The sequence below is a fragment of the Orbicella faveolata genome, unplaced genomic scaffold (genome assembly GCF_042242905.1).
Source record: "Orbicella faveolata isolate gen_17 unplaced genomic scaffold, um_ofav_v1 contig_24, whole genome shotgun sequence".
Lineage (NCBI taxonomy): Eukaryota > Metazoa > Cnidaria > Anthozoa > Scleractinia > Merulinidae > Orbicella > Orbicella faveolata.
In genome coordinates this window covers 17,705,997-17,729,000 of record NW_028301552.1, presented here as the reverse complement: position 1 = coordinate 17,729,000, position 23,004 = coordinate 17,705,997, and the positions used below count along the sequence as shown (strand labels likewise).

Genomic DNA, 23,004 nt, shown 5'->3' with positions numbered 1-23,004 from the left:
GAGATCCTATTTATTATTTTTATTTATTTTTCTTTTATTATTATCTTCAGTATGCTAAGACCCCGTTCTTAGGAAAAAATTAAAGACGTTTAGAACCAGATTTAAAAAAAGAAAAGTTCAAGTGGTTTTCAATTTCGCAGTGGGTTATTAACGTGAGCTTTCAAAGGTGCCAAGGCAGGGGAAGCCTGCAAATCCCCTAGAAACCCAACAGGAGAGCAACAACCTTGACTTCGTAATTGCTCTAGGGTTTCAGATTGAGCACCACGCTATTGGAAGATGAAGTATTTTCTTCACTCAACGGAAGAATGTCACGGCTGCCTCTGCGTATGCAAATAGCGCAGTGGAGTAGGTGATCGCCCGACAAGCGAGAGGTAATGAGTTCGATTCCCAACGGGCTTAACTAATTTTGTTTTGAGTTTTTTTTTTTGTTTGTTTGTTTGTTTTTTAAATAACGGATATGAAAAAAGTTTACCGAAACACAGCCTTTGCCCTTTCAATGCTTAAAAAAACATTAAGCAAAACACAGCGTTTGCTTTCCGATGAAAAATCAACGGTAGCGGCGCTATTACTATTGAACAGCATTGAACTGATTTAACAGTGTGAACTTCAAGCTAAAAAAAACATGCGCTGTCGACCGTGCAGAAATGATCCACGAATAAGAAACATTGCCACAGAAACAAAACACTTGGTGAATAAATCTTTTCCGACTTGGGGGCAACCGACGGCCACCACTTTATATACTGCTCAGCGGAGTTTCTAAAAAGTTAACAGAAATCGAAGGAGGGAAGGAAGGAGCGAGCAAAGGAGTGAAAGTCAATGTCCCACCTTTACTCAGAAAATGACATTTTCTGAGTAAAAACGACTAAAATTGTTCTCATTCTGAAACCTTCGTGATTCATCTCGTTCTGAAACCTTCATGATTCGTGGTAAAACTAATGTCAATCTAGTGTCATCGCATTGAAAGATGAAATACTTGCCAGAGAGGTTCACGGATTCTACCTTCAATACTTAAACAATTAGTTGTGTTTCAAGCATGTTCTATTAGTCCTGATAGCGTAGTGGAGTAGTGTAGGGGGAGTCAGACAAATACCGTTTCGCAGAGGGAGGAGTATTTCCCCGTTTTGCAACCCCCAGCTTTAAGTCCGAAGCTCGCAAGCTCGCTTCAGTTGAACCTGGGGGGTTGCAAAATGGGGAAATACTGGGTCCCTCTTTGAAACAGTATTTGTCTGACTCCCCCTATACTACTTACAACAACGGGGAAGGGGAGGGATACCTATTAGATAGAAACGACCCCGCCGTTATACCGCCCGAACAGCGGCAATGTTTCGAGGAACAAACAAGTGTGCGTGGTTGATACGTGGCCGGAAAGAAAACTGCGGAAAGAGCTGTAAGTGTGCGTGGTTGATGCGTAGCCGGAAAGAAAGCTACGAACTTTCCGAGGCCATTCAAAACCTCCCTCCAGAGCTTCGTGAGACAATTTACAAGGAGTATCTAGCAATAAAAAGGAGGCAAAAAAAGGAAATGGCTTGGGATGAGGTACATGATGCCATTGAAGAGGCACCCTTCTGCGAAAAACGATCAAGAATTGTAAAGGTCATGTTTTGCTATAAATGCGACGGTGCTTGTGGCCGAAATGGACTATGTTCTGAGTGTTATAAAAATGGAGTCAAACACTATCTTGGCTATCCCGTGTATGACGAGAATGACTACGACGAAATCTTTATGAAAGGTTACTGAGCGGCTTCACTTTGTGGTTAACTCGTCAATGGCTTCAACACTTAACATAAATTATTGTATGTGTAGGTGGTTTTATTTTGCAAACGAAATTAACATATTTTTTCCGATGCATCGGAAACATTCTCTCACTTGAAAAAAATTTCGTTTTTTTGGCAAATGCTTTTGATTTCTTTGATATTATTTTTGAAAAAACAAAGAGATGCATCAGAATACATTAGCTTATTGTATTCTTGTATTAAATCATAGAGATTGATTAAGAAATACGCATGTGACTGTTTGTAATTTGTCATCTCCAAGTATGACCTAATCTTCTTTCCAATGATTTCTTTCAACCTCTTCAGAACTTGGCCTTTTAATGCAGAGAAGTAAACAATTCACTTTCTTGCATCAGACTCTGCTTTATCAAGGTATCTCAACGTCTCAATGCAATAGTTTTCATTTTCCATTCTCAACTTGAGTGTTTCATGTGTGTAATCCACAAAACGTTCTTCACTCAAGCTGTCTCTCAGTTTCTTCTCTATTGCTACTAAGTCTTTGGGTTTCTTCTTACGTTTAGGTTCTACGTCTTCTTCTATCCCTTCATCCATGACTTCATCAACATTTGCATCTGTTCTCAAATATAATTCTGGTAGTTTACAGTTTTCATCCAATTCTGGGTAAGACAACACCATATTGTGGTGAAGCTCCTCAATTTTGGATTCACCATCAATAAAAGTCAACATTTCTTGATTAAAATACCTTCGAAATTCAATAAACCTTGCCTTCTCCATCGCTCTTTCAAAATGACGCTGATTTATATGTACAAGAATTTAAAACTGCGTCACTAAACACTTTCCAATGAGTCATTTCCTGTTCCAGAATGTTCTTTCTATCTTAGCAAACAACATTGACACGTCACATTTGAATTCCTGAGTGCTTGAAAAAGAAAGTTAAGCACTCAGGAATGTATTGAAACAAAAGAAAGGGGTTTCCCAGCTTTAAAAAAAGAAATGACCAGCTGAGCTGTCATCTGTGTAAAGACAAAGCTTGTTTTAATCAGCCTCAAGCATAGCCGAAACGACCTCGCACGTAATATCGCGAGCATTTTTTTGCAACTCCATGGTGAAATATTCATTCACAAGAAACGCAACCAAGTGGAAGCAGACTAGCATGTTTTTATAATATGAAAATAAAACCGTCTGTCTCTAAAACTCAGTTCGAAGCTGGGGGGTCTGTTATTTTTATTATAAGTTCAGCTTCAAGTCTGCCGTGGATGTCTTTCTCCAGTTTCTTAAAATCGGCCTCAGTAAGCTTTCCCTTTGACGGTTGGCGAAGCATCTTTGCTCGGACTCGTTCCTTGAGTGCGTTATACTGTTGAAACTTGGAAAGGATGGTGTCAAACTCGTGGGAAGACACTTCGTTGTTATTCAAAGCTTTGGAGAGCAATCTGTGTCCCGCTTGGCAACGGCGAGCATGGTAGTCTCTTGATGTTTTTTTATTTTCGAATCGAGTTTTTTGCTAGCAATTATCAGCCCCGAAGAAACAAGAGCGAAGCACCCCCCAGCGCCGCCTAAAGGAACTGTTGCCAGCAGGCCAACCACAGACAGAGCGGAGCCAAAACTAGCACTGGAAAATGCTGCCGAGAGAACACTGGAGCCGGCGGCACTCCAATTAACGAATTTCTTGCCCGTTTGTATTTTTTAGCAACGAGGCGATAGTGGCCGACCTCATGATCCAAAGTGTTGGAAATCTCGTTGATCTTTTGCAAGCAGAAATTTTCAGAAGGCGCCGCCAGTACTGGATAGAGGGGCTCAACAGGCGGCACGGTTGGAGGTAACAGATTTGCTGAAGACATTGTGTATATAAAGAAATTTAATTTAACTCTAATTCAAAAAGAAGCGGGAAGCCCTTGAAATCAAAGAGTTCGCCATTTTCATCTTTCACGCTAATAGTGATGCTATTTATTAACTCGTCTGAAGAGCAGACTCGCAAAACCTGTTGCGGAGAACCCTGGTAGCTTACCTTTTCAAAAGGCTTCCCTTTCACATCAAACAGGGCTAAGACATCTGACCTTTTGCTATTGAACAGATTCCGTTTTGTGTCGATCAAATCACAATGAATGAAATATATCGTTGGAGATGTAAGCCGGTTTACTAAAGTTATAAGATCCAACTTTCGCCCAATACCAAGCAAATTGGCTAAATCGCGATCAAGTTCAATCGGTTTTGCCCCAAAATTTTTGATTACAAGCTGGCCAACAGGCTGATTTATTTCTGTTTCCAACTGTTTATAGCCATATTTGTCGAACAGACCGTCTATTTCTTTTGCTAACCTTTCTAAATTATAATGCCCTGGGGGTAATTTACTAACTGACAAAGCTCTATCTTTGTTTTTATCTCCCAAGGAGCCTCAACCTTCTTTTTTGAAAGTGTCCCAACTGTTGAATAAACTACAAGATATGAGTTTCATGAAATGTACTTTCAGTATCAGCTCTTCAAAATAGATAGTCTCTCCGTTCTGTTGTGTGACAATAGTGAGAACAACCATTTTTATATTTAACAAACAAAATTGTGTCCAAATAAGATGGCGAATTTGTGGAAAGATCCTGAGTTTGTGAAAAAAGCGGATGCCGCGAAGAAAAAGGCATGAACAAATTTTTTAAACCACTTTCCAAAAGCGGACAAAAGCCCGTTCATTTCACAAGAAAGCATCGACGAGAAAAACAATGCAACCGCAGAGGTGTTTTTCAAAGAAAGCGAAGGCTCGCTTCAAAGCATCTTCGGCTCAGACAGGCGGTATTGGAGCACGGAAATGAAACAAGCGCTTGGTTCGGGAGACAGCGGTGGTTTTCCTTATCAATTGTCGCCACTTGGTTCAAAAGTTTCTTTGCCCATCCCTGCGGTACCTTTCGAAGGCAAAGCGCCAAGCTTGAAGAAAACATTCAACGCCGAAATAAAAATCTACGTCACGCCTGAACAATATTTCACAACAAAATTCAGAGAAATATTTCAAGAAATCAAACTCAGGCATACTTCTGGAACCGAATCAAAACACTGGTTGGGAGGGCCAGACATGAAATATTGGCCGCAACAGCTCAACTTCGCGGTTTTCTGCGCAACACAAGGTTGCGGAGTTTCTCGCGAAATCTTTGACAGTGGGCTAAATCTCCCCCGCAGATGAGAGCTTTTTATATCTTCCACGTGTACTTCACGGTCAGGCGCATTTTGCACCAGCTAGGTGGTATTCAGAGCATAAGCGCTTTGCCCGGAGACCCGACGTTCAGCCAAATGAACAATCATTATGACATTGCTTCGTACAAAAGGATATGCAACGAGTTCGGCATAGACCCCTCGAGCGATTTTCGCTTCACACAAGGGAAAAGCCACGGCTTGGGAAGTGTATACATTGGCGTGACAGGGCACGGGCCCTTGAAAACAGGAACCGCTTATCCAGGAGGGTTCTATAAATTCAGTGATGAAGGTGGGGCGGCAAGCAAAGGAAATCTGCTTTCTTTCATTGAACCTGATGCCGTGGCCCAGTATGACTGGTTTGCGCCAAACACAGCTTCCGGTTTGATGCAGGTGGGCTTGTCGAGAATCAACCAGTCAATCGAGGCTTTCATTTACTGTACCCTGGGCGCGCAAGTCAATGTCCGCAGCAGCATTCTCGGTTCAGGTGGCCGGGCGAAAGAAGCCCAGAGCGAGTTCAAAAAATTAGCGCGATCAAAAAATTAGCCGAAGCCGCCAAGGTACCTGAAGAAACCGCAAAAAAGTGGCTGATCAGGCAAGCGCTCTGGCAGATATTCCTCCCCGTGCCGAGGCGAATTCCTCGGCCGAAATTCGACGTTCCCACACCCAATGCGGTCCACCAGGCGGACCTTCTTTTTCTGTCGCACGACAAGCTCCGTCGTGGCCGCAAAGTTTACAAATACGCGCTGACCGTTGTCGACGTGGCCAGCCGCTACAAAGAGACTGAACCCCTGACTTCGAAAAATTCTGATGAGGTTGCCCAGGCCTTTCAGAGGATTTACAAGCGCTCGCCTCTCAAATGGCCTCAAATGCTGCAGGTTGACCCCGGGCGCGAATTCATGGGCGCTGTCACACAAGAGATGGACAAGCACAAAACATATATCCAGCGCGGGCGCATTGACATTCACCGCGACCAGGCCATTGTTGAACGTTTCAACCGCACCCTGGCTGAGCGCTTGTTCGGCCACCAGTACGTCGTGGAAATGCGACGCACTGAGGGGTCTCGGTCCACTGCCTGGGTGAAAAGACTTCCTGAAGTTGTTTCGGCTTTGAACAACGAGGTAACAAGACTTCTCGGCAAGAGACCTGCCATTGCCATCAAAGAAAAAACTGTTTATGCAAGGCCATCAACATCTTATTCAAGGCCTGTTGGAAAAAGCAAAAAAATACTCCCCGCCCTTGTCCAAGTTCGTTATCTCTACCAACCCGGAGAGCTTGAAGGTGGTGTAAAAAAAGCCACAGACCCAATCTGGTCTTTGAAAGTTTTCAGTATTGAAAGGTCTTTCACCAAACCGGATCAACCCGTTCTCTACTATTTGCACGACGGTCTGAAGCGCAGCTTCGTTCGTGAAGAACTGCTGGTTGACCCTCCAAACACCAATCTTCCTCCGGCTGACGTAAACTAAATGTGAAATTCGATTGGTTTGGTGTGTATCCCGTCGGGCAGCACCCACCGCTTCTTGTAATAAGCGCTCAGCCCCAGTTTCTGCTGCTCATAAGTGACCATCTACCCGTCCCGCATACTGAAACCTCTGTTGGTCGCCATATCTTTGCTGCCTTCCAGCGCTGCCTTAAAACGCTGCCACGTTATCTCGTGCTGCTTCTTCGACATCCCCTTCGTGCTAAACTTCTTTTTTTCGCCCCCTGCTTCGTGGACGAAATAGCACTTCAAGCAGAGCGCGATCATCCGGCTGCCCTCGCACTCAAGCTTGAAGAGACCTGGGGTGTGGCCGCTCCACTTGTCCCAAGCCAGCCACTGATTTTTTTCCGCCTCAAATTCTTGCTTCAGCTCCAGCCGGACAATGTCTTCGAGCCGCTCACCAGAGATTGCCATGTAGTTATTGTCCGTGTCCATCTGGATCAGCTCGAAATCTCTTCTGTCGATATATTTGTCGAGAAAGTCGTAATAGAAGTCCACCATCCGCAGCTTCGCCAGCTGATAGACAGCGATTCCAACCTGAAACGGCTGTTTGATTGTGATCCGAGGCTTCCGGCTTTCCAACTCATACGCCTGCCCGATCTCTTCAAGATCAGAGAAATACGCACTTCGCAAGGCTTTGTCGACCACTTTCTCATATTTGGTGTAAATCACGTTCGTTTGCCGCTCCAAAGCTTCAATGACCTTCCCGTACGCGCTGTTTCCCAGCAGTTTGAACACTTCAGCGAGCAGCGCCTTGCTTTTATCCACGTCTCCTGTCCGGCGTGCCTCCGTCACCTGCTCCACGAACCAGGAAAAGATCTTGGCTGGTTGGTAGTCGATTGTTCTATAAACCTTTGTGACTACCGCCCCATGGTAGGAGAGGGGAGTATACTAGCATCCGTTTTGCAGACAGCACCCCCACAAGTTTTTTTCCGTCTCCGCGATTTCTGCCGGTTCTGGTTAAGTAATCAGCCATATGTTTCGGCACAGCTTCGGCAGGAACCTTTTTGTTGTAAAAGAAAGGACACATCACCTCAAACTTTGGACGCAAGCGCTCTGGAATCTTGATGTCGACTTCGGCAAATCGGAACCAATTTCCTTCTTTGAGCCTGTGCATTAGTACAGGAGCCGCCTCCGCTTGGAACTCGTCGTGCACGACCCTTTCCATGCTGCAAGGCATTTCTCTGAGCATGGTCAAAAGATAGAGCGTTGGCGTCATAACCAGGGATATTTTTGCAAAGATGCGGTTCTGATGTTTGATGAGACCTTATCCCTGTAACACCAACTTCGTGGTATCTTGTGAAAAGCAGGCTCGGCCCCCCGACAACAACTTCTTTCAGCATCTCATACGCTTTTTTGCCCGGGCTGTAAAGCTCCGCACCACGCTCAACCGCTCCCCGGAGCAAATAATGTAAACTCAGGCCTGGGATGCTGACAGCATCTCTCAGAATGTCGATTCCCTTCTCAGTCTAGAAGTGTCTCATTTCTTCCAGAGCCTCAAGGCCGGGAGCCACATCGAGATTGTTGTAGTACCGCAGCCAGTCTGAGAAGGTTCTCATGCCCATTTCTTTGAACAACAGCTGACACCCCTCCCATTCATCCCAAGTGAGAACGTATCTGCCCTTTAACTTCGAATACCACTCCTCGTATTTTGGGAGCCCAGGGTAATCAAGCTTTTCGGGGGTGTCAAACCATTCATATGGAAACCATGATTTCACTGTCTTGCATCCGTAGGCTTTCACCCATTTGTCGTAGCTCGTCCCCGGTCCAATGTAGTTGATGATATCAAGGAAACAGAATTCCCAAGTGAGCGAGAACATGGTTTTGTTCCCGTTTTCTGCCACTCTGACTTTGGGTGATGTTTCAGCAAGGCGGTCAGCGAAGTGGTTTTTTATCAGATTCAGATCATAACTTCCTGAGTTGAACCCGACGACAGGAACCTGGTTGTACCATTCATCGATTTTTTGTCGCTGCGCTTTTGGCAGTAGGTGCACGTCTTCTGGCACAAACTTCACCCGTACCTGGGCCTGGATGTTTTTTCCGCGTCTCTCCAGCTCTTCCATAAACTTGCGGACCAACTCCACGGGGTCTCTTTCGCAGATGTGGGTGGGCCCTCTTTCAAGGGTGTCGCCAATGCTCACCGCCATTGGCACGTGAGCGTTTTCTATCGTGAGCGCAGGAGTCGGCTCCTTCTGATGATTACTATCGCCATATGCCTCGAAATCGTACAAGCTCGCATGCGGGTAGCTTTTTGTTTTGGCCTGCGGCGGATCAGCGTCGATTTTCCCAACTTCGCACGCCCATGCCTTGATAACTTGGTAGCCGGCCTCCCGCAGGAATCTTGTGCGTTTCATTGTGGCTTGGTACATATCTTCGCGCGTTTGGTTGTTGCGGTAAATGGTTTTGTCACGATCTTGCGGGTAACATTTTCAACACCCGTGCCAGTGGCACCCGTGGTATTGAAACACAGTCTTCGTTGCGTGGTTGTACCCGTCCACAGGTGTGCGCTCAATCCAACGCTCGCCACCATGCCCGCACATTACGTGGTGGATGTGGATTTTCCACCGCTTGGCCTCTCGCTCAAGCCACAGAAGCGATTCTTTCGAAGCGTTGTGTTTTGGATAGAAAGCTTTCTCGAAAGCTGTCTGCGGGGCTTCGACCCTTTTACCGGGGCAATCGATTACCGTTTTTCCTGCACTGCAGGTTTGGAAATGGCGTTTGGAGATGGCAGACTTTTGTGAATCTCGCTCTGCAATGAGTGCATGCATAATTTTTGGCCAACCTGGCAATGTCTTTGATGACGAACGCGTGCCCTTCGTAGATACCGATTGTCAGAATGTTCTTCAAACTAGCTGGTGGGTTTTGTCTAAGGTGCCATACCACTTCTCCCGCCCCCTCTCAGGCTCATATACCCGGATGCAGAGCCAGTCCAAAAAAGCTGATTAAGATGTCTTTCAACCTTTTCTAATTCATCCAGAGACGTTTTTGGGCAGTCGGTCGGCAGGGTTTTGAGTTTGAAGAAACTCTTGGCTAGACCGCGGGCTCCTTTTGTGCTTTGATCGACACGCGCTCCTCGGTGCGCAGCGATACAATGCCAAAGACACAAGTTGTCTTTATACGTATCCAAAGCCGTCATCGCCCCGCCATGGGCAAGGTTGCGCAGCCATTCCGGTAACGGGCCTGTACCCAACAACGGCTGGCAGTCAATCACAACCTTCAGGTCAACATTAAAAAAGCTTACGAACTCCCACTTTGTTGATGGTCTTTCAGTTTTGTCAAGGTCCAGGCGTTTCATCTCTTCTTCACTCAACCATTCTTCTGCCTCTTCCAGGCTGCTAATCCAAGGTGAGCCATGGTTTTTGTAGTGCAGAATGACCGTTCCGTCTTCAATGTGCGCAGCTGATACGAGAAAACATGCCTCATGTAAAACGCTGTGTCAACATTTCCTCGAATTTTTTCCATAAAATTTGTTGTTAGGTCTTTTTCCAGACCTCTGATGAAGCGCCATCGAATTAACGCCGCCCTTTACTCTCTTCCCCCTCATGTGTTGCATCATCGAACAGGTCCAGAATCTCATTCTCGTAGTCTGTCACTGTTCGGACGTTCTGTACAGGAAAGGGTCATACTCCCTCAGAAGCTCTTGCATTTTTCTCTTTTTTATTTGCCTGGGAAGGGGTCTTGGTCGGTAAGCTTTTGGCCGTAAAGGTTTTTGCAAACGCTTCTCTGTTTCTTGGGAAATAGGTTCATCCAGAACGTTCTGAACAACCTTTCTAACAACTGGCACATTTTCTGAAAGCAATTGCTCTAAATACTGCAATGTTGCTGGATCGATTTTTGCAAGTTCTTCTTCCAGTCTCTCTTCAATGTTTTGGTTAACAGAAGACATTGTCAACTTGTATGATGGAAGGTGTTCATCTCTCTAATTGGGTTGCCTTGAGCTCGACCAAAACAAGTTCAAAATTTTTCTTTGCCGTTTTGCGTTTGCAAATAAGCCTGTGTTTAAGCCTGCTACCGCCGCATAAAATACAAAGATGGCAATCGCACAAAACCCCAACTCCACAGCCACGACATGGGGCAGGAATTTTCATCCCTTCCTTGAGTTGATAGTTGTGCTTCCGGCAATAAACGCCGACACAGCTCTTTCCGCAGTTTTCTTTCCGGCCACGTATCAACCACGCACACTTGTTTGTTCCTCGAAACATTGCCGCTGTTCGGCGGTATAACGGCGGGGTCGTTTCTATCTAATAGGTATCCCTCCCGTTCCCCATTGTTCTAAGTAGTATAGGGGGAGTCAGACAAATACTGTTTCAAAGAGGGACCCAGTATTTCCCCGTTTTGCAACCCCCCAGGTTCAACCGAAGCGAGCTTGCGAGCTTCGGACTTCAAGCTGGGGGTTGCAACACGGGGAAAAACTCCTCCCTCTGCGAAACGGTATTTGTCTGACTCCCCTTATACTACTAGTGGTGATCCCACCCGGCTGATTAATAGGGCCTGGAACGTCTGTTCAAATCCCACTCAGGGCTAAATAATATTTCTTTCAGTTCAGTATAGTATCGCATTTTTGCCCTTTGCACCTTTTTCTTCCCGTGTGCTTCACTTACCGTTTTTTCAGAGGATAATTGGAATTAATTGTACCCGTAATTTAAATACAAAAACTTGGCAATATTAAAATTACGTACCACCCTCTTTGGTATGTATGTCAGTTTCTTCGCTGCTTTTCAAGGTTATTACACCAGTCACTCGATCTTTGAGGAGAGCAACGACCTTGACTTTGTACTTCCTGTAGGATTTCAGATTGCGCACCATGGTATTGGAAGATAAAGCATTTTCTACACTCAACAGAAGAATGTCACTGCTAACACTGTGCAAGCAAACAGCTACATAACCATATATGTCAGTGGAATTTAAGCTGCTGTTATTCAAAGGCAACCAGCTGACATTGACTGTTGTAGAGCTTATAGTGCTGATTGTGACGTTCCAGCTGTGTTCATATGAAACTGAAAAATTAACAGAGTGTAAGGAGGTAAATTTGACCGAAACATTTTACTTCTAACGCTTTACCCTTCAGCTGATACATACATAGTTCTATGACAAAGGCAACTTGTGACACACTGGCAAACAGTTATTTTGTAAAGATTTCCTTGTCACAACTATCATAAAGCTGATGACGTACCGATCGCTTCTTTCAAGAGATGCTGTTCTCCTTGTTGTAGAGCAACTAACCCACTTCTTTTTTGCTTTTATTCTCTGATATGTCTGCTTTAGTATATCTTCACTGCCTGTGTCATTAACATTCATAATTTCTGAAATCTGTCCCCCAAACCTTATTTTCTTTTCTGTTGCTTGATCCTCTCATGAGACATTCTTTCGCCTCTGAGTAACAGAAAATTAATGGCTGCAGACAGAAATGTCAGGTGTTCTCCTGCCTCACACTACTGCTCTCTCATATACTCCTTCCTGATTGGTCGAAAGCACATCATTTAAACGTAAGTTATATCGTCAGGAGCAGGGAGGGCGAGCAGCGAGGCCTGGAACCGAGTTTCTATGATCGCCCTAGTTAAGAAATTTGGCCGAGCAAGACTAAGTACTGGTTTGTGGAAAACAAACATGGCGGACTTCCATGAGCGGGATGCGTTTGTAAAGTTTTGTAAACTTCATGCATATTTCACGTTCCAACATCTAAGAAAGTTCCAGTTGCCCTACTTCTAAATCTTGAACATTTTGATCGAGGTATTGGGGATAAATATTCCAACGTAAACCTGCGAGCGGAAACTCCACAGTGTGAGCCAGATTGCAAGCATGAATATTTCATTCGAGCATTTTTTGTAACGGTGTCCTATCAACGGGATAAACTGAAGTATCTCTATCTTTCCGGACTCCCTGATGGTAAGGGTTGTTTTTTTTCAGCAGCTTAACAGCTTCATGACCCTTTTTGTTTGCACTTGACTAACAGGGTTAAAGCAGGTTTCATAGTGAGTGCAGTGAGTATGGCACTTTTCTGTCACGTTACTACAAGGGGTCTGTTTCAGTTTGCGGCAAAGCATCTGGCATTATTTATGAAAGTGAATACTGGATAGTTCCCTCGGCAGAATTGAGAATTCATCACCATCTCTTTGGTTACAACACAATAGTTGTGTCGTTGATTGTTTTTGTTTCTTCATAATCATCCTTAGACTTTTGCTTTGATATTCTTAACGTAACGGTTTAAATAATGGGTCTAATCAAGTTGAGATGGAGAGTGTGCAGGAAGTTTGACTTTACCACCTCATTTTGTTGCTCTTTCTGTAGCCCTTTTCCTGCCACTAATTTTTTATGCCACATCTCAATCAGTTTTCAAAGGGTTAACACTCCTCTCTTGCACTAAGAATTGTCATTTGAGACAAGTACTATTAAAGACTTCATTCATCTGACTTTATATTAGTCTTCCTTGTCTTATTTAGCTATCCTTCCATTACAGGAACAAGCCACTGATAATCAACACTTTAGGCCAAATTTGATACATTTTAAGGCAAATGCAAAAAGATGAGTAAGGATGTTAAAATATATTTTGTAACGCTTCGCTAATTACACTGGAGTATGTTGACTAAGTATGATTCGTGTTAGCTGTAGAAGTATTTTAGACGTAAATCCCTAAGGGCCTAGTGGGCTATTTAAGAGCAGCTTCGCCTAAATATCAACTAGACTTGGAAATAGCGCAAAAATCGAATTTCTTCAAACTCGCCCAGAATGAAGCCCTACGGGCACTAGTTACAAAAATATTGTTTTAAGTTCGATAAATCAAAAATTTTTTTTTTGCATTTTTTTTCGTTTCGATGCCCCAAATCGGCCAAAATCCAGCGAAAATGAGCGGCATATTCAGAGGCTCGTAAACTCAAAAGTAAAAATCTTCATTACAAACCAACTGCACGTCGTATTTGTACTTCCTTTCTTGTCTATTTAGAGCTAAATAGATCGTGATTTGATTAGAACAAAAATATTTGATGAATTTTCTAAATTAACAACCCAAGACAGTTTTACAAGAGGTCTACATTTAGCCTATTTTCAAATGCTGAAAAGGCGTTCTGGTACACGGCTTTTCCCAAAACGCCTAGTTTGGTCTGAAAGAGCATTGTTTCTTCTTCAAATTAGTGAAATAAAATTTTTGGGTAAATAAAATCGCGAGCGCTGAGATAGCGAACTAAATGATTGCAAGAAACTATTTCCAGATATGAAATCTTACAGGGTGAAGGAAGGAGCTAAAGGGCGCATTTTGACACAATAACTTTGTTTGCTGAGAATTGAATTGAAGTCAATTCCAGTGAAATTTGCAAACTTGAAGTATGTTAGCCGATACTTACCTCAATATTTATATTTATAGAAGAGTCGTCTTCTTGGATTAACCTTCAAAAGAAGCTGGACCCAGATTTGGAAACCTCTAAAAGAAGAAATGTTTAATGTTCCGTGACCTGCGCGCTGCGATAAATTCCATGCACATGCCAACCGCATGTTTGCCGTAAAACCAACTGAGCTCCACTGACAGTTTCCATGGGCAACTCCAAAATAAACAGTCGATCCCAAAAATGTAAAGTGAAATTGGCTGTCTTCAAGAACAGTTAGAAGCTAGAGTCAAGTTCCATTACCTTTAAATAGTGCTTGATTTTATTTGTTTGCGTCGACTTTGTTCACTACTCTCACGTTTGAATACCGCGAATCGGTCACACCAAAACAGTGCAGTCCGTCCAAACTGCAGACACTTGTTTGGGCTTTTCATTGTGACTCCTTTTTTTGGGTCTAGGTACAAAATAGTGTTAAATATATCTGAAAGTTTGTCATTTATCCACAGGCTGCACAAGCGCGGTATTTGACTTTTGATTCAATAGACAAATGCGTACGAGACTTTGTATGGGAAACTTACTCAGTCTGCACGGTCTGCAGTGTTTTGGCGTGACCGATACCATATGCAGTATTCGAACGTGACAGTAACTACTGAGTGAACAAAGTAAAATCAAGCACTTTTATAAGGTAATGGAACTTGACTCTAGCTTCTAACTGTTCTTGAAGACAGCCAATTTCACTTTACATTTTTGGGATCGATTGTTTATTTTGGAGTTGCCCATGGAAACTGTCAGTGGAGCTCAGTTGGTTTTACGGCAAACATGCGGTTGGCATGTGCATGGAATTTATCGCAGCGCGCAGGTCACGGAACATTAAACATTTCTTCTTTTAGAGGTTTCCAAATCTGGGTCCAGCTTCTTTTGAAGGTTAATCCAAGAAGACGACTCTTCTATAAATATAAATATTGAGGTAAGTATCGGCTAACATACTTCAAGTTTGCAAATTTCACTGGAATTGACTTCAATTCAATTCTCAGCAAACAAAGTTATTGTGTCAAAATGCGCCCTTTAGCTCCTTCCTTCACCCTGTAAGATTTCATATCTGGAAATAGTTTCTTGCAATCATGGTTTCGGAGAGATATCCCTGGAAATTGTTTCAAAATAACAAAGCGTTTGCTTTTCTTCCGGGTTTTCTTACAGTAATCAGTTTCGTTACACTTGGGTCAAAGGTCACGTTTTCAGGAAGAAGTGCTCCATTTAGTTCGCTATCTCAGCGCTCGCGATTTTATTTACCCAAAAATTTTATTTCACTAATTTGAAGAAACAATGCTCTTTCAGACCAAACTAGGCGTTTTGGGAAAAGCCGTGTACCAGAACGCCTTTTCAGCATTTGAAAATAGGCTAAATGTAGACCTCTTGTGAAGCTGTCTTGGGTCGTTAATTTAGAAAATTCATCAAATATTTTTGTTCTAATCAAATCACGATCTATTTGGCTCTAAATAGACAAGAAAGGAAGTACAAATACGACGTGCAGTCAGTTTGTAATGTAGATTTTTACTTTTGAGTTTACGAGCCTCTGAATATGCCGCTCATTTTCGCTGGATTTTGGCCGATTTCGGAGCATCGAAACGAAAAAAATGCGCAAAAAAATAATTTTTGTTTATCGAACTTAAAACAATATTTTTGTAACTAGTGCCCGTAGGGCTTCATTCTGGGCGAGTTTGAAGAAATTCGATTTTTTCGCTATTTCCAAGTCTAGTTGATATTTAGATGAAGCTGCTCGGCTTAAAAATTTGTAAGATATGCAAGAGCCACCGGAATGCATCTCTGTCAACTTTGCTTTTTAATTTTTCTGTTTATTCACTGCTGTATTTTCTTTATGATGATGTAACACTCGCTGTATTCTGCATCAATAAACGAGATGCCCCCGCCCCCCCGGATGCTGTGTTTGTGTTTATTAAGATTACAAAGGCTTTTGTAAAAGTCACTGCAATCCAAGCAAGCAGCTTTATAAATGACCTTAGATTTCTGTGAACGATTTAGACGGTCCTTGTATTGAAAGAAAGATTTGATTCGACGAGTGCTTTGAAAAATTACCTTAAGATTGACAAAAGAACAGAAATTGTATACACATGATTTCAGACGCTTAGAGATTTGGTCACTTTGTATACCTAAGGTTATAAGATGATAATATCTTTCTTCGGAACCGTAGGAACAGGGCTGCTTGGCTTGTTTCTGTTTCTGTTTAGGACGTCGTTAATGTTGTAAGTGATAATACCTTGTACATAGGCAAAACAAAACGACGGCTTCATGATAGGAAAACGGGACATTTCAGGGCTCTCACTAAGAATGACCCCACATCAGCCATTGCCGACCATATCAAAGCCACAGGTTGCAACATCAAGTGGGATCATTTTGATATTCTAGCTTCTGGTAAAACAGATTATCATTGTAAAATTAAAGAAGTTCTGCTCATCCAAGAAATTAAGCCGGCTCTTAATGTAAACGTCAGCAGTGAGAAGCTGATACTTTATTAATAAGCTTAGGCTTTTATTGTTTTACTGTTAAGAAACAGATGTTTCTTAATCTCGTTTCCAGACCCCTTATTTACATTTCATATATAGTTTTCAAAAATTGTAACCGTCTTTACTCCACTTTTGAAAATGTATGTTGCGTAGCATACGAAACGTAAAGTTATTAAAATGCGTAAGTTTAATATGTTTATCACCGTTATTTCTGTTTTATTCTTTATTAACATTAGTTTAAAAATATTTTATAGTCGCTTCAGGGCTATTAGAGTATAAACATCCTTACTCATCTTTTTGCCTTAGAGGAATAAAACAAACCTGATCCTTTGATTATCCCCTAGCCGGTTAGCCACCAACTAGTCGATTAGCCCCTTCTCACTCTTAAACAACGAGAAATATACAGTTTTTCTTTTTTTTTTTTTTTCTCTGGTTGAGGGCTTATCGACTTCTGGTTGGGGTTTAAATGGTTAGGGGCTAACAGACTTGGGGGCTAAATGACTGTTACCAATCCCTGCACTTGATGTCTTTTCCTGTTATTCTCGAAATCCTTAAAGCCAAGTCTCAAAATTGGCCTATTTCAAATGTTGTGGAGGTTCTGTTGACTCAGGTTTGCCCAAGTTAAAGTTAGTTGTCTGGATGAATGACCATTTTACCTGCCTACCTCATTACTAGCACTCAACTACAGGTAACATGGCTCATTTGCCTTCCCTGGGTCTATTCCATAAATTATCTCCCTCAGCAGATGACTATATCGCAGCCCCATTTTGATATCCAGAAGTATTACAGAGCTTTCTCTCACCACACAAATAAAACTGATGCTTATCACCAGTACAAATTATGACAATGCATGTGAGCAGAAGCTGCTTTCTTTATTATCACGGGTCAATAACTTGCAAATGAAATACCTCAACCTAGTGAAGGTTCACAGAGTCTGTGCCTAGCAAATAGTCCATTTTGGACGTTCCCATATGCAGAAGAAGAAAAATGATTTCAAATTTGCGAGTTGACATTGGTACAGATCAGTAAGGGGTGGAGGTTTCAAAACCTCTATAATTTATCACTGTATTATCGAGACATGCAAACTGGTAGCTATTTTCAATAATGTTGACTGATCTGCAACTGCCTTCAAGTTTCATGATTTAAATTACTCGAAAGAAAGTCTTCAGCCTCAACATATTACAGGAAAATCATAAAGTAAATGCAGTCTTTCATAAGACAGTAAGTTAAGACGGAAAAAACTTTACACAGAAAAGCTTGTTTAATGTAGGACTTAAGCTTAAGGTTAAAACAACTCTGAGCAGTTGAGAAATATTTTAAGGACTTACGTTCGGAGGCTTTGCGATATATAATGGCAGACATGAAACAGTTCGACATCGCTATTTTCCATACAAATTATAGAAGAATAATTGGTCGGTGTGAAGATGGAAGCTAATGAACCTTGAAATTTCCACCGCAAAATAAAAAGCTTCAGCTTCGTTTTCTTCCTGAGACGGGGAAAACTCTCCAGGCAATCAAGAATGCAACCACGCTCGCCAGGAAAATAGCACAAACCTGGTCCTTCATTTCCTAAGTCCTAATTGTCTCAGAGCTGTCGTTAAAAATTGCCAATAGCGAATAAAAAGTTTTCGAATCGAAGGCAAATCCTGAACAAAAATGGCGGCGAAATGTTTCGGCTTCCTCGCGTTCTTTTCGCGTTATGCGCATGCTTGTTACGGTTCTCAAATGATTGACAGATTTCTTTACTGGGGCGATCATAGAAACCAGAAAAGCGGCAATATCAAAGGTAGCTGCCAGCCCCCCCTGGTCAGGAGAAAAAGTCAATGTTAATTTAATCTTTCGCATCTTCTGTAGCGTTAAGACAAGCAAATACAACAGGAAACATTACGTTTTAATACTCCTGGTAAAAACAAAGATGAGCAGCAAAAACAGAATAAATGGCTTTAAGAGAGAAAGCCTGAAAGTTTTGTAACTCATTCTGTACTTCTAGATTATTAAATGCGGAGGGCGAAGAACAAACTGCCGTAGACATTTCTAGGTTTCTTAACAATCAGGATAAACAAACCGTTGTTTATGGAGACTTTTCCTGATTGTACGGTTTTTCCGTTCTGTCATACCTTTTACTTAAATATAGTCAGGAGTAGTGTTATTAAAAGGAAATCGGTTTTTTTGTTGAAACTATTAGAGCTAACTGACCTTGTGAGTTAATGGAACGTTTCCCAGTTTGCAATATTGGTGCCCCTCGTTGAAGCTGATCCAAATTGTTTTTCGAACAGGCCCGTTTCCTTACAAAATAGTATTGTGCTTACTATTAACCGAGATGTCTTGACGCTATTCTTTTAGTCTAACGGTTAACTTACCATTGTTTATCGCAACATAGAAAGCCTTCAATGTCGTCTGGTAATAATAGTAACTGCGTAGTCTGACGAGGGCATAGCTTCCCGAAACCAGAAATGCAAATGGTTCTTTTTGACTACAAAAGTACCTACGTTGGCCGTTACCAGTTGCAACTGAACTATACCTAAAATACAGCAAGAAAAAACAAAAGTAATCCACTGGATTTGACTATTAAATTTAATTCAGCCTACAGCATCGTCCATCGCCTTAAAGTCCTGCCCAAACGGACTTGCAAATACTGAGACACAAGTTGAAAACTTAGGTCTACTTCACTTTGGTCGATATCAAATTTGCACGCAAGTCGACGCAACGTTTTCACCGTTTGGCCACCCAGCCTAAGTCAATGCAAGCCAATGAAACACAGGACATGTCTGCCTTGAAATCGTTGTTTCTTTTTCGCGTCTTGAGTGTACTAGCGACTTGAGTGTACTAGCGAACCCGTTTGGCCACCCACCGCAAGTATCTACGCAAGTTCAACTTAAGGCTACTTGCGACTACTTACCAGTCCGTTTGGCCAGGGCTTAAAGGGCAGTGGAACTTTCAGAAGCAACGAATATACGATAGTGGTTTAACAGTGAATAGGTGAAGAGGCAGAAACCAAACACTCATGAGTTTGCAATAGAACGCAATGCTTGTCTACTAGAAATCGATGGAATTTCATTTCTTGGTTTTGATAAGAAACCATCTAAAGAAAAAATACCTGTTGTCGATTCCGACGCATTGGTGTGACACAGAATCTTGCTAATTAAGTAGGCAATCATACTGGTTTATGATGAGATTGAAAGAATATCATGATTGTAGGTCTGGAGTGTAAACAACAATTTTGAAATAAAAAGCTAAACGTCTCATAAAAAACAAGTGCGAGAAGTACTTACTTAGTCGTTATTGGGTTTCAAAGTCTTCATAGTTTTTACAGTTTTGATTTGCATGTGCTGTATATAGTTTGGTAGGGTAGGTGAATTTAGGTCAATTTTTAACTCGTGAATTGCCCATGCGCAACACGACTTATCCTGAGTTATAGGAAAATGTGTCGCTCGATCGCTTGATGGGCTGTAAGCATTATGCAAATGAGGTATGCTTGCGGCTTACTTTTAAATTGCTGTCCATCTTTAATTAAAATAAGCTGTTTTAAAGCTCTAAATTAAAATATATAAGTTAAAGAAGACTCAGCCACCAAAAATGAGAACATCGAGAATCGTAAAATCGATGGGCAACACAAGTTCTCACTGGATGCGGACGGACTTCGTATGGATTTTACAGAAACGGAAGTCGTTGAAGTACGGTTACAGTATGGTAGATGCGCATATAGCGAGCAAAATGATATAAACACAGAGCACTTATTTATTGTATCACTAAAAACAACGAAAACAGAAAGGAAAAAAAACCAACATCCCCCCGGAGTCGATCGCAGTTTCTTTGACATGCAGACTTGTCCACTACGCACTGTGCTAAGTGAACATTACATAGACGAAGCGGAAAAAACAAACATTATTACAACTAATTAAACCGCTGATAACTCAGCGTGCTCGAGTCTGTACGAGCGTTGTCTGTAGGTTAATTTGTCCTTCACCGAACAACTGTCAGTGAGTATATTTGGTATTCATGGATTTTTCTGACGCTCGACAGTGCCTTTTTCAAAACTTAGAGGTCACGTGTTCATTCGTCGACAAATAGAGTCGCAACGTTTGTTTTGAGGGAAGGTCTTCATGACTTGTTTCGCACCGGGGCTCTTCGCAAGCTACACACAACACAGGTAAGCTGAAACAAGGTGTTTTGTTCAAGAAGCTTGGTTTCGAAGAAATCGGAGTGAATCAACGTAGGAGTTGAAGGATACATTAGTCGTCGCGATCACCGACTGGATCTGGAGAGAGTTTAACATTCCACATTAGGCCGTTTGTGTTGGACCTTTTTGAACATGTTGAAAGAGAAGTTGTTGAGACACTTTCTCTTGTTATTTTTCCTTTGATCCCTTGATGAAAGACCAGGTGTCCAGCCTGAACGAGAAAGGAGTCAAAGCAGTAGTTTTGGCGCCAGAAAGTTCTGACAGGGAAATTAAGGATGCTTTTGAAGGTAAATACAACCTTGTGTTTACAAAGTCAGTGGGCTTTCAACTGGGTTTTGAATACAGCTTGCGGATTTAAAGCAGCTTCCCAGACTTTAGAAAACAAAAGTGGTAAGCCACGGGCGATAAAATGACTACAAAAGCCGTCGTCAAAAACTCAAGCTTTCGCTTCAGCCTGAAGAATTAATTTGAACATGCTGTCACACAGCGAAGCACGTCTGCGAAATTTTGAACACTTTTTTACTTTTAGATAGTTTTTGTTTTTTTTGCCTCATCTTGAAAGAAAATTTATTGTTATTGAACTTCCTGTCATGTTTCTTTCATTTGGTTACCTTTCTTTGGGAATTTTAGGTTTAACAGTATTTTCTGCATATTTAATTTACGCGACCTACGCGGCTGTTTGTTTAGTTTATTCGCTTCGTCCAAATACTTTTTTTTGAGTTTTATCCATCTACTACAAAACTCCTCAGAAAAGAACTAGGTGGGCACTAATTTAGCACAGTTGAAATACGATTTATCTCAAAATAATTGGCTTTTTTTTGTCGTCTCTTTTATTTAGAACTTTCATCTTTCTTTCACTACGCTGTATTATTTGTCGCACACAAAGAAATCGTCTCATTTCTTGTTTTTAAATTGTTGTTTACATATGTCTTTTCGCCTTTATTTTCCGGTGTTTTCTCAAATGTTATCCGCTATAGTAAAAGAATGGAAATTTTGTTGTTTTCGGTTTCGTTTTGCCCTTTAAAGTCAATGATTAACTTGTTTTTGCGTGTTCAATTTCTTCGGCTTTTGTCGTGCGGCAAAGAAAAAATATAATTTCTTGTTTTCTTATCAGTTTTAATACACCTCAACTTGAGTTCTTTTTGTTGATATACTTTAATATTTTGGCCCGTCATTTGTTCAACTTTAAATAGACGATGTCTTGAAATCTGATCTTATACATGGCTGTGGTTACTGGGCGTATGGTTTATTTTTCTGCTTACGCTCGCCCTGAAATATTTCAAAAAAACTCCAGGGAATTAGGGGTAGGCTGCGAATCATTACGTCACACCCATGTTTTCGCGCCAAACCTTACACAAATTTTAAATTCGAATCCGAGCAAGCGGAACAAGTTGACTTCACGTTATAGAAAAAGAACTCTACTTGGGGCAAGTCTATCTGGAGGCGTTCATGCAGGATGTTTTGGTCTAGGTAAGCATTAACTTTGAATGGCTACCCTGGAACTGCAAACAATCGTGCCCCGTCCACACTACGCCGGAGAAATTTGAAAAGGCTGTTAATTACTCTGAAAACATAACCAATGTTTTCCGTCCACACTTCGTTGGAGAAATTTGAAAACGCAACAATCACCGGTCATCTTGGATTTGTGTTTAAGGAAATCGTGACGTCATCGTTTTGGAAAAGCTCCATTTTAAAAATATTTTCCGTCCACATTAAGACACAAGGCCGGCGATTTCAAATTCCTGGGGTTTGAACAGTGTTTTCGTTTGAAGAGTGCCCGTTTTCGTGGCGAATTATTGTGGACGGAAGAGCTACCCATAGAAATAACGCTGCGTTTTCAAATTTCTCTGGTGTAGTGTGGACGAGGCCTCGGTATAGTTGTTTATCAAGTATTACAAATCAAACCTGGAGGTCAAAATAGCTAAAATTACGCACTGGTCGGTAAACACGCACTGAGTATCAGATAAGATCGACACTCTCCTGTGATATCACAAATTGTTCTTGCAGACAGACTGGTTGGTGGTTTCCACTGGAAGGCTAGCAACCTCGTACCAAGAGTCTTCGTTCCCCTTGACCAGCGGCCGGGAAACGAACGACCCTAGAGAGATCCGATTTGAAGTCCGAAAATATCGAACTTCCAGTTGAATTGTGCCTAGCTCATAAACACGTGGCTCAATCATGTCGCTTGTGTTTTTCTTTAGCGTGCAAGAGCACCTGTTTTTTTCTGCTCTTGTTTCATGCGCAAAAAAAACCAAGAGCCAAAAAAACCAGATGCTCTCGCAGGCTAGTTTATCTTCCAATTATTTTCATTGTTTTTAAAGCCAATGAAACTTAAGGCTGCAATGGAGCTAGATATTCTTTGCTGTGGATACTCTAGACAACTTGTTCATTCTATATTCTTCACCATCGGCATACCTACATTGGTTACATGAGCTGGAAGTCTACTCCTCTCTTTTTGCTTAATTTTCTCTAATTTCCCTCGACAAAGGAAAATGACCCTCGTTTCCTGGTCGCCTTGTTGCAATTTGAGATGAAAATATCGCCTAGACTTTGCATTTCACGGAATCTTTACATCGGAAACTTCCATCGGAAATGTCATGAA

At 41.9% G+C, this 23,004-nt stretch overlaps 1 protein-coding gene across 1 annotated transcript in view; it reads right to left on the bottom strand.

Moving 5' to 3' along the window:
- LOC149110692 (uncharacterized) overlaps positions 1 to 23,004 on the bottom strand; it is a 148,908-nt gene that overhangs the window by 74,144 nt on the left and 51,760 nt on the right. Inside the window, exons 14-15 of the mRNA XM_089292104.1 lie at positions 18,583 to 18,743; positions 11,064 to 11,381 (exon numbers count right to left, since the gene is read on the bottom strand). Of these exons, the coding sequence (XP_089148230.1) occupies positions 11,064 to 11,381; positions 18,583 to 18,743 (479 nt within the window). The remainder of the gene's footprint in view (positions 1 to 11,063; positions 11,382 to 18,582; positions 18,744 to 23,004) is intronic.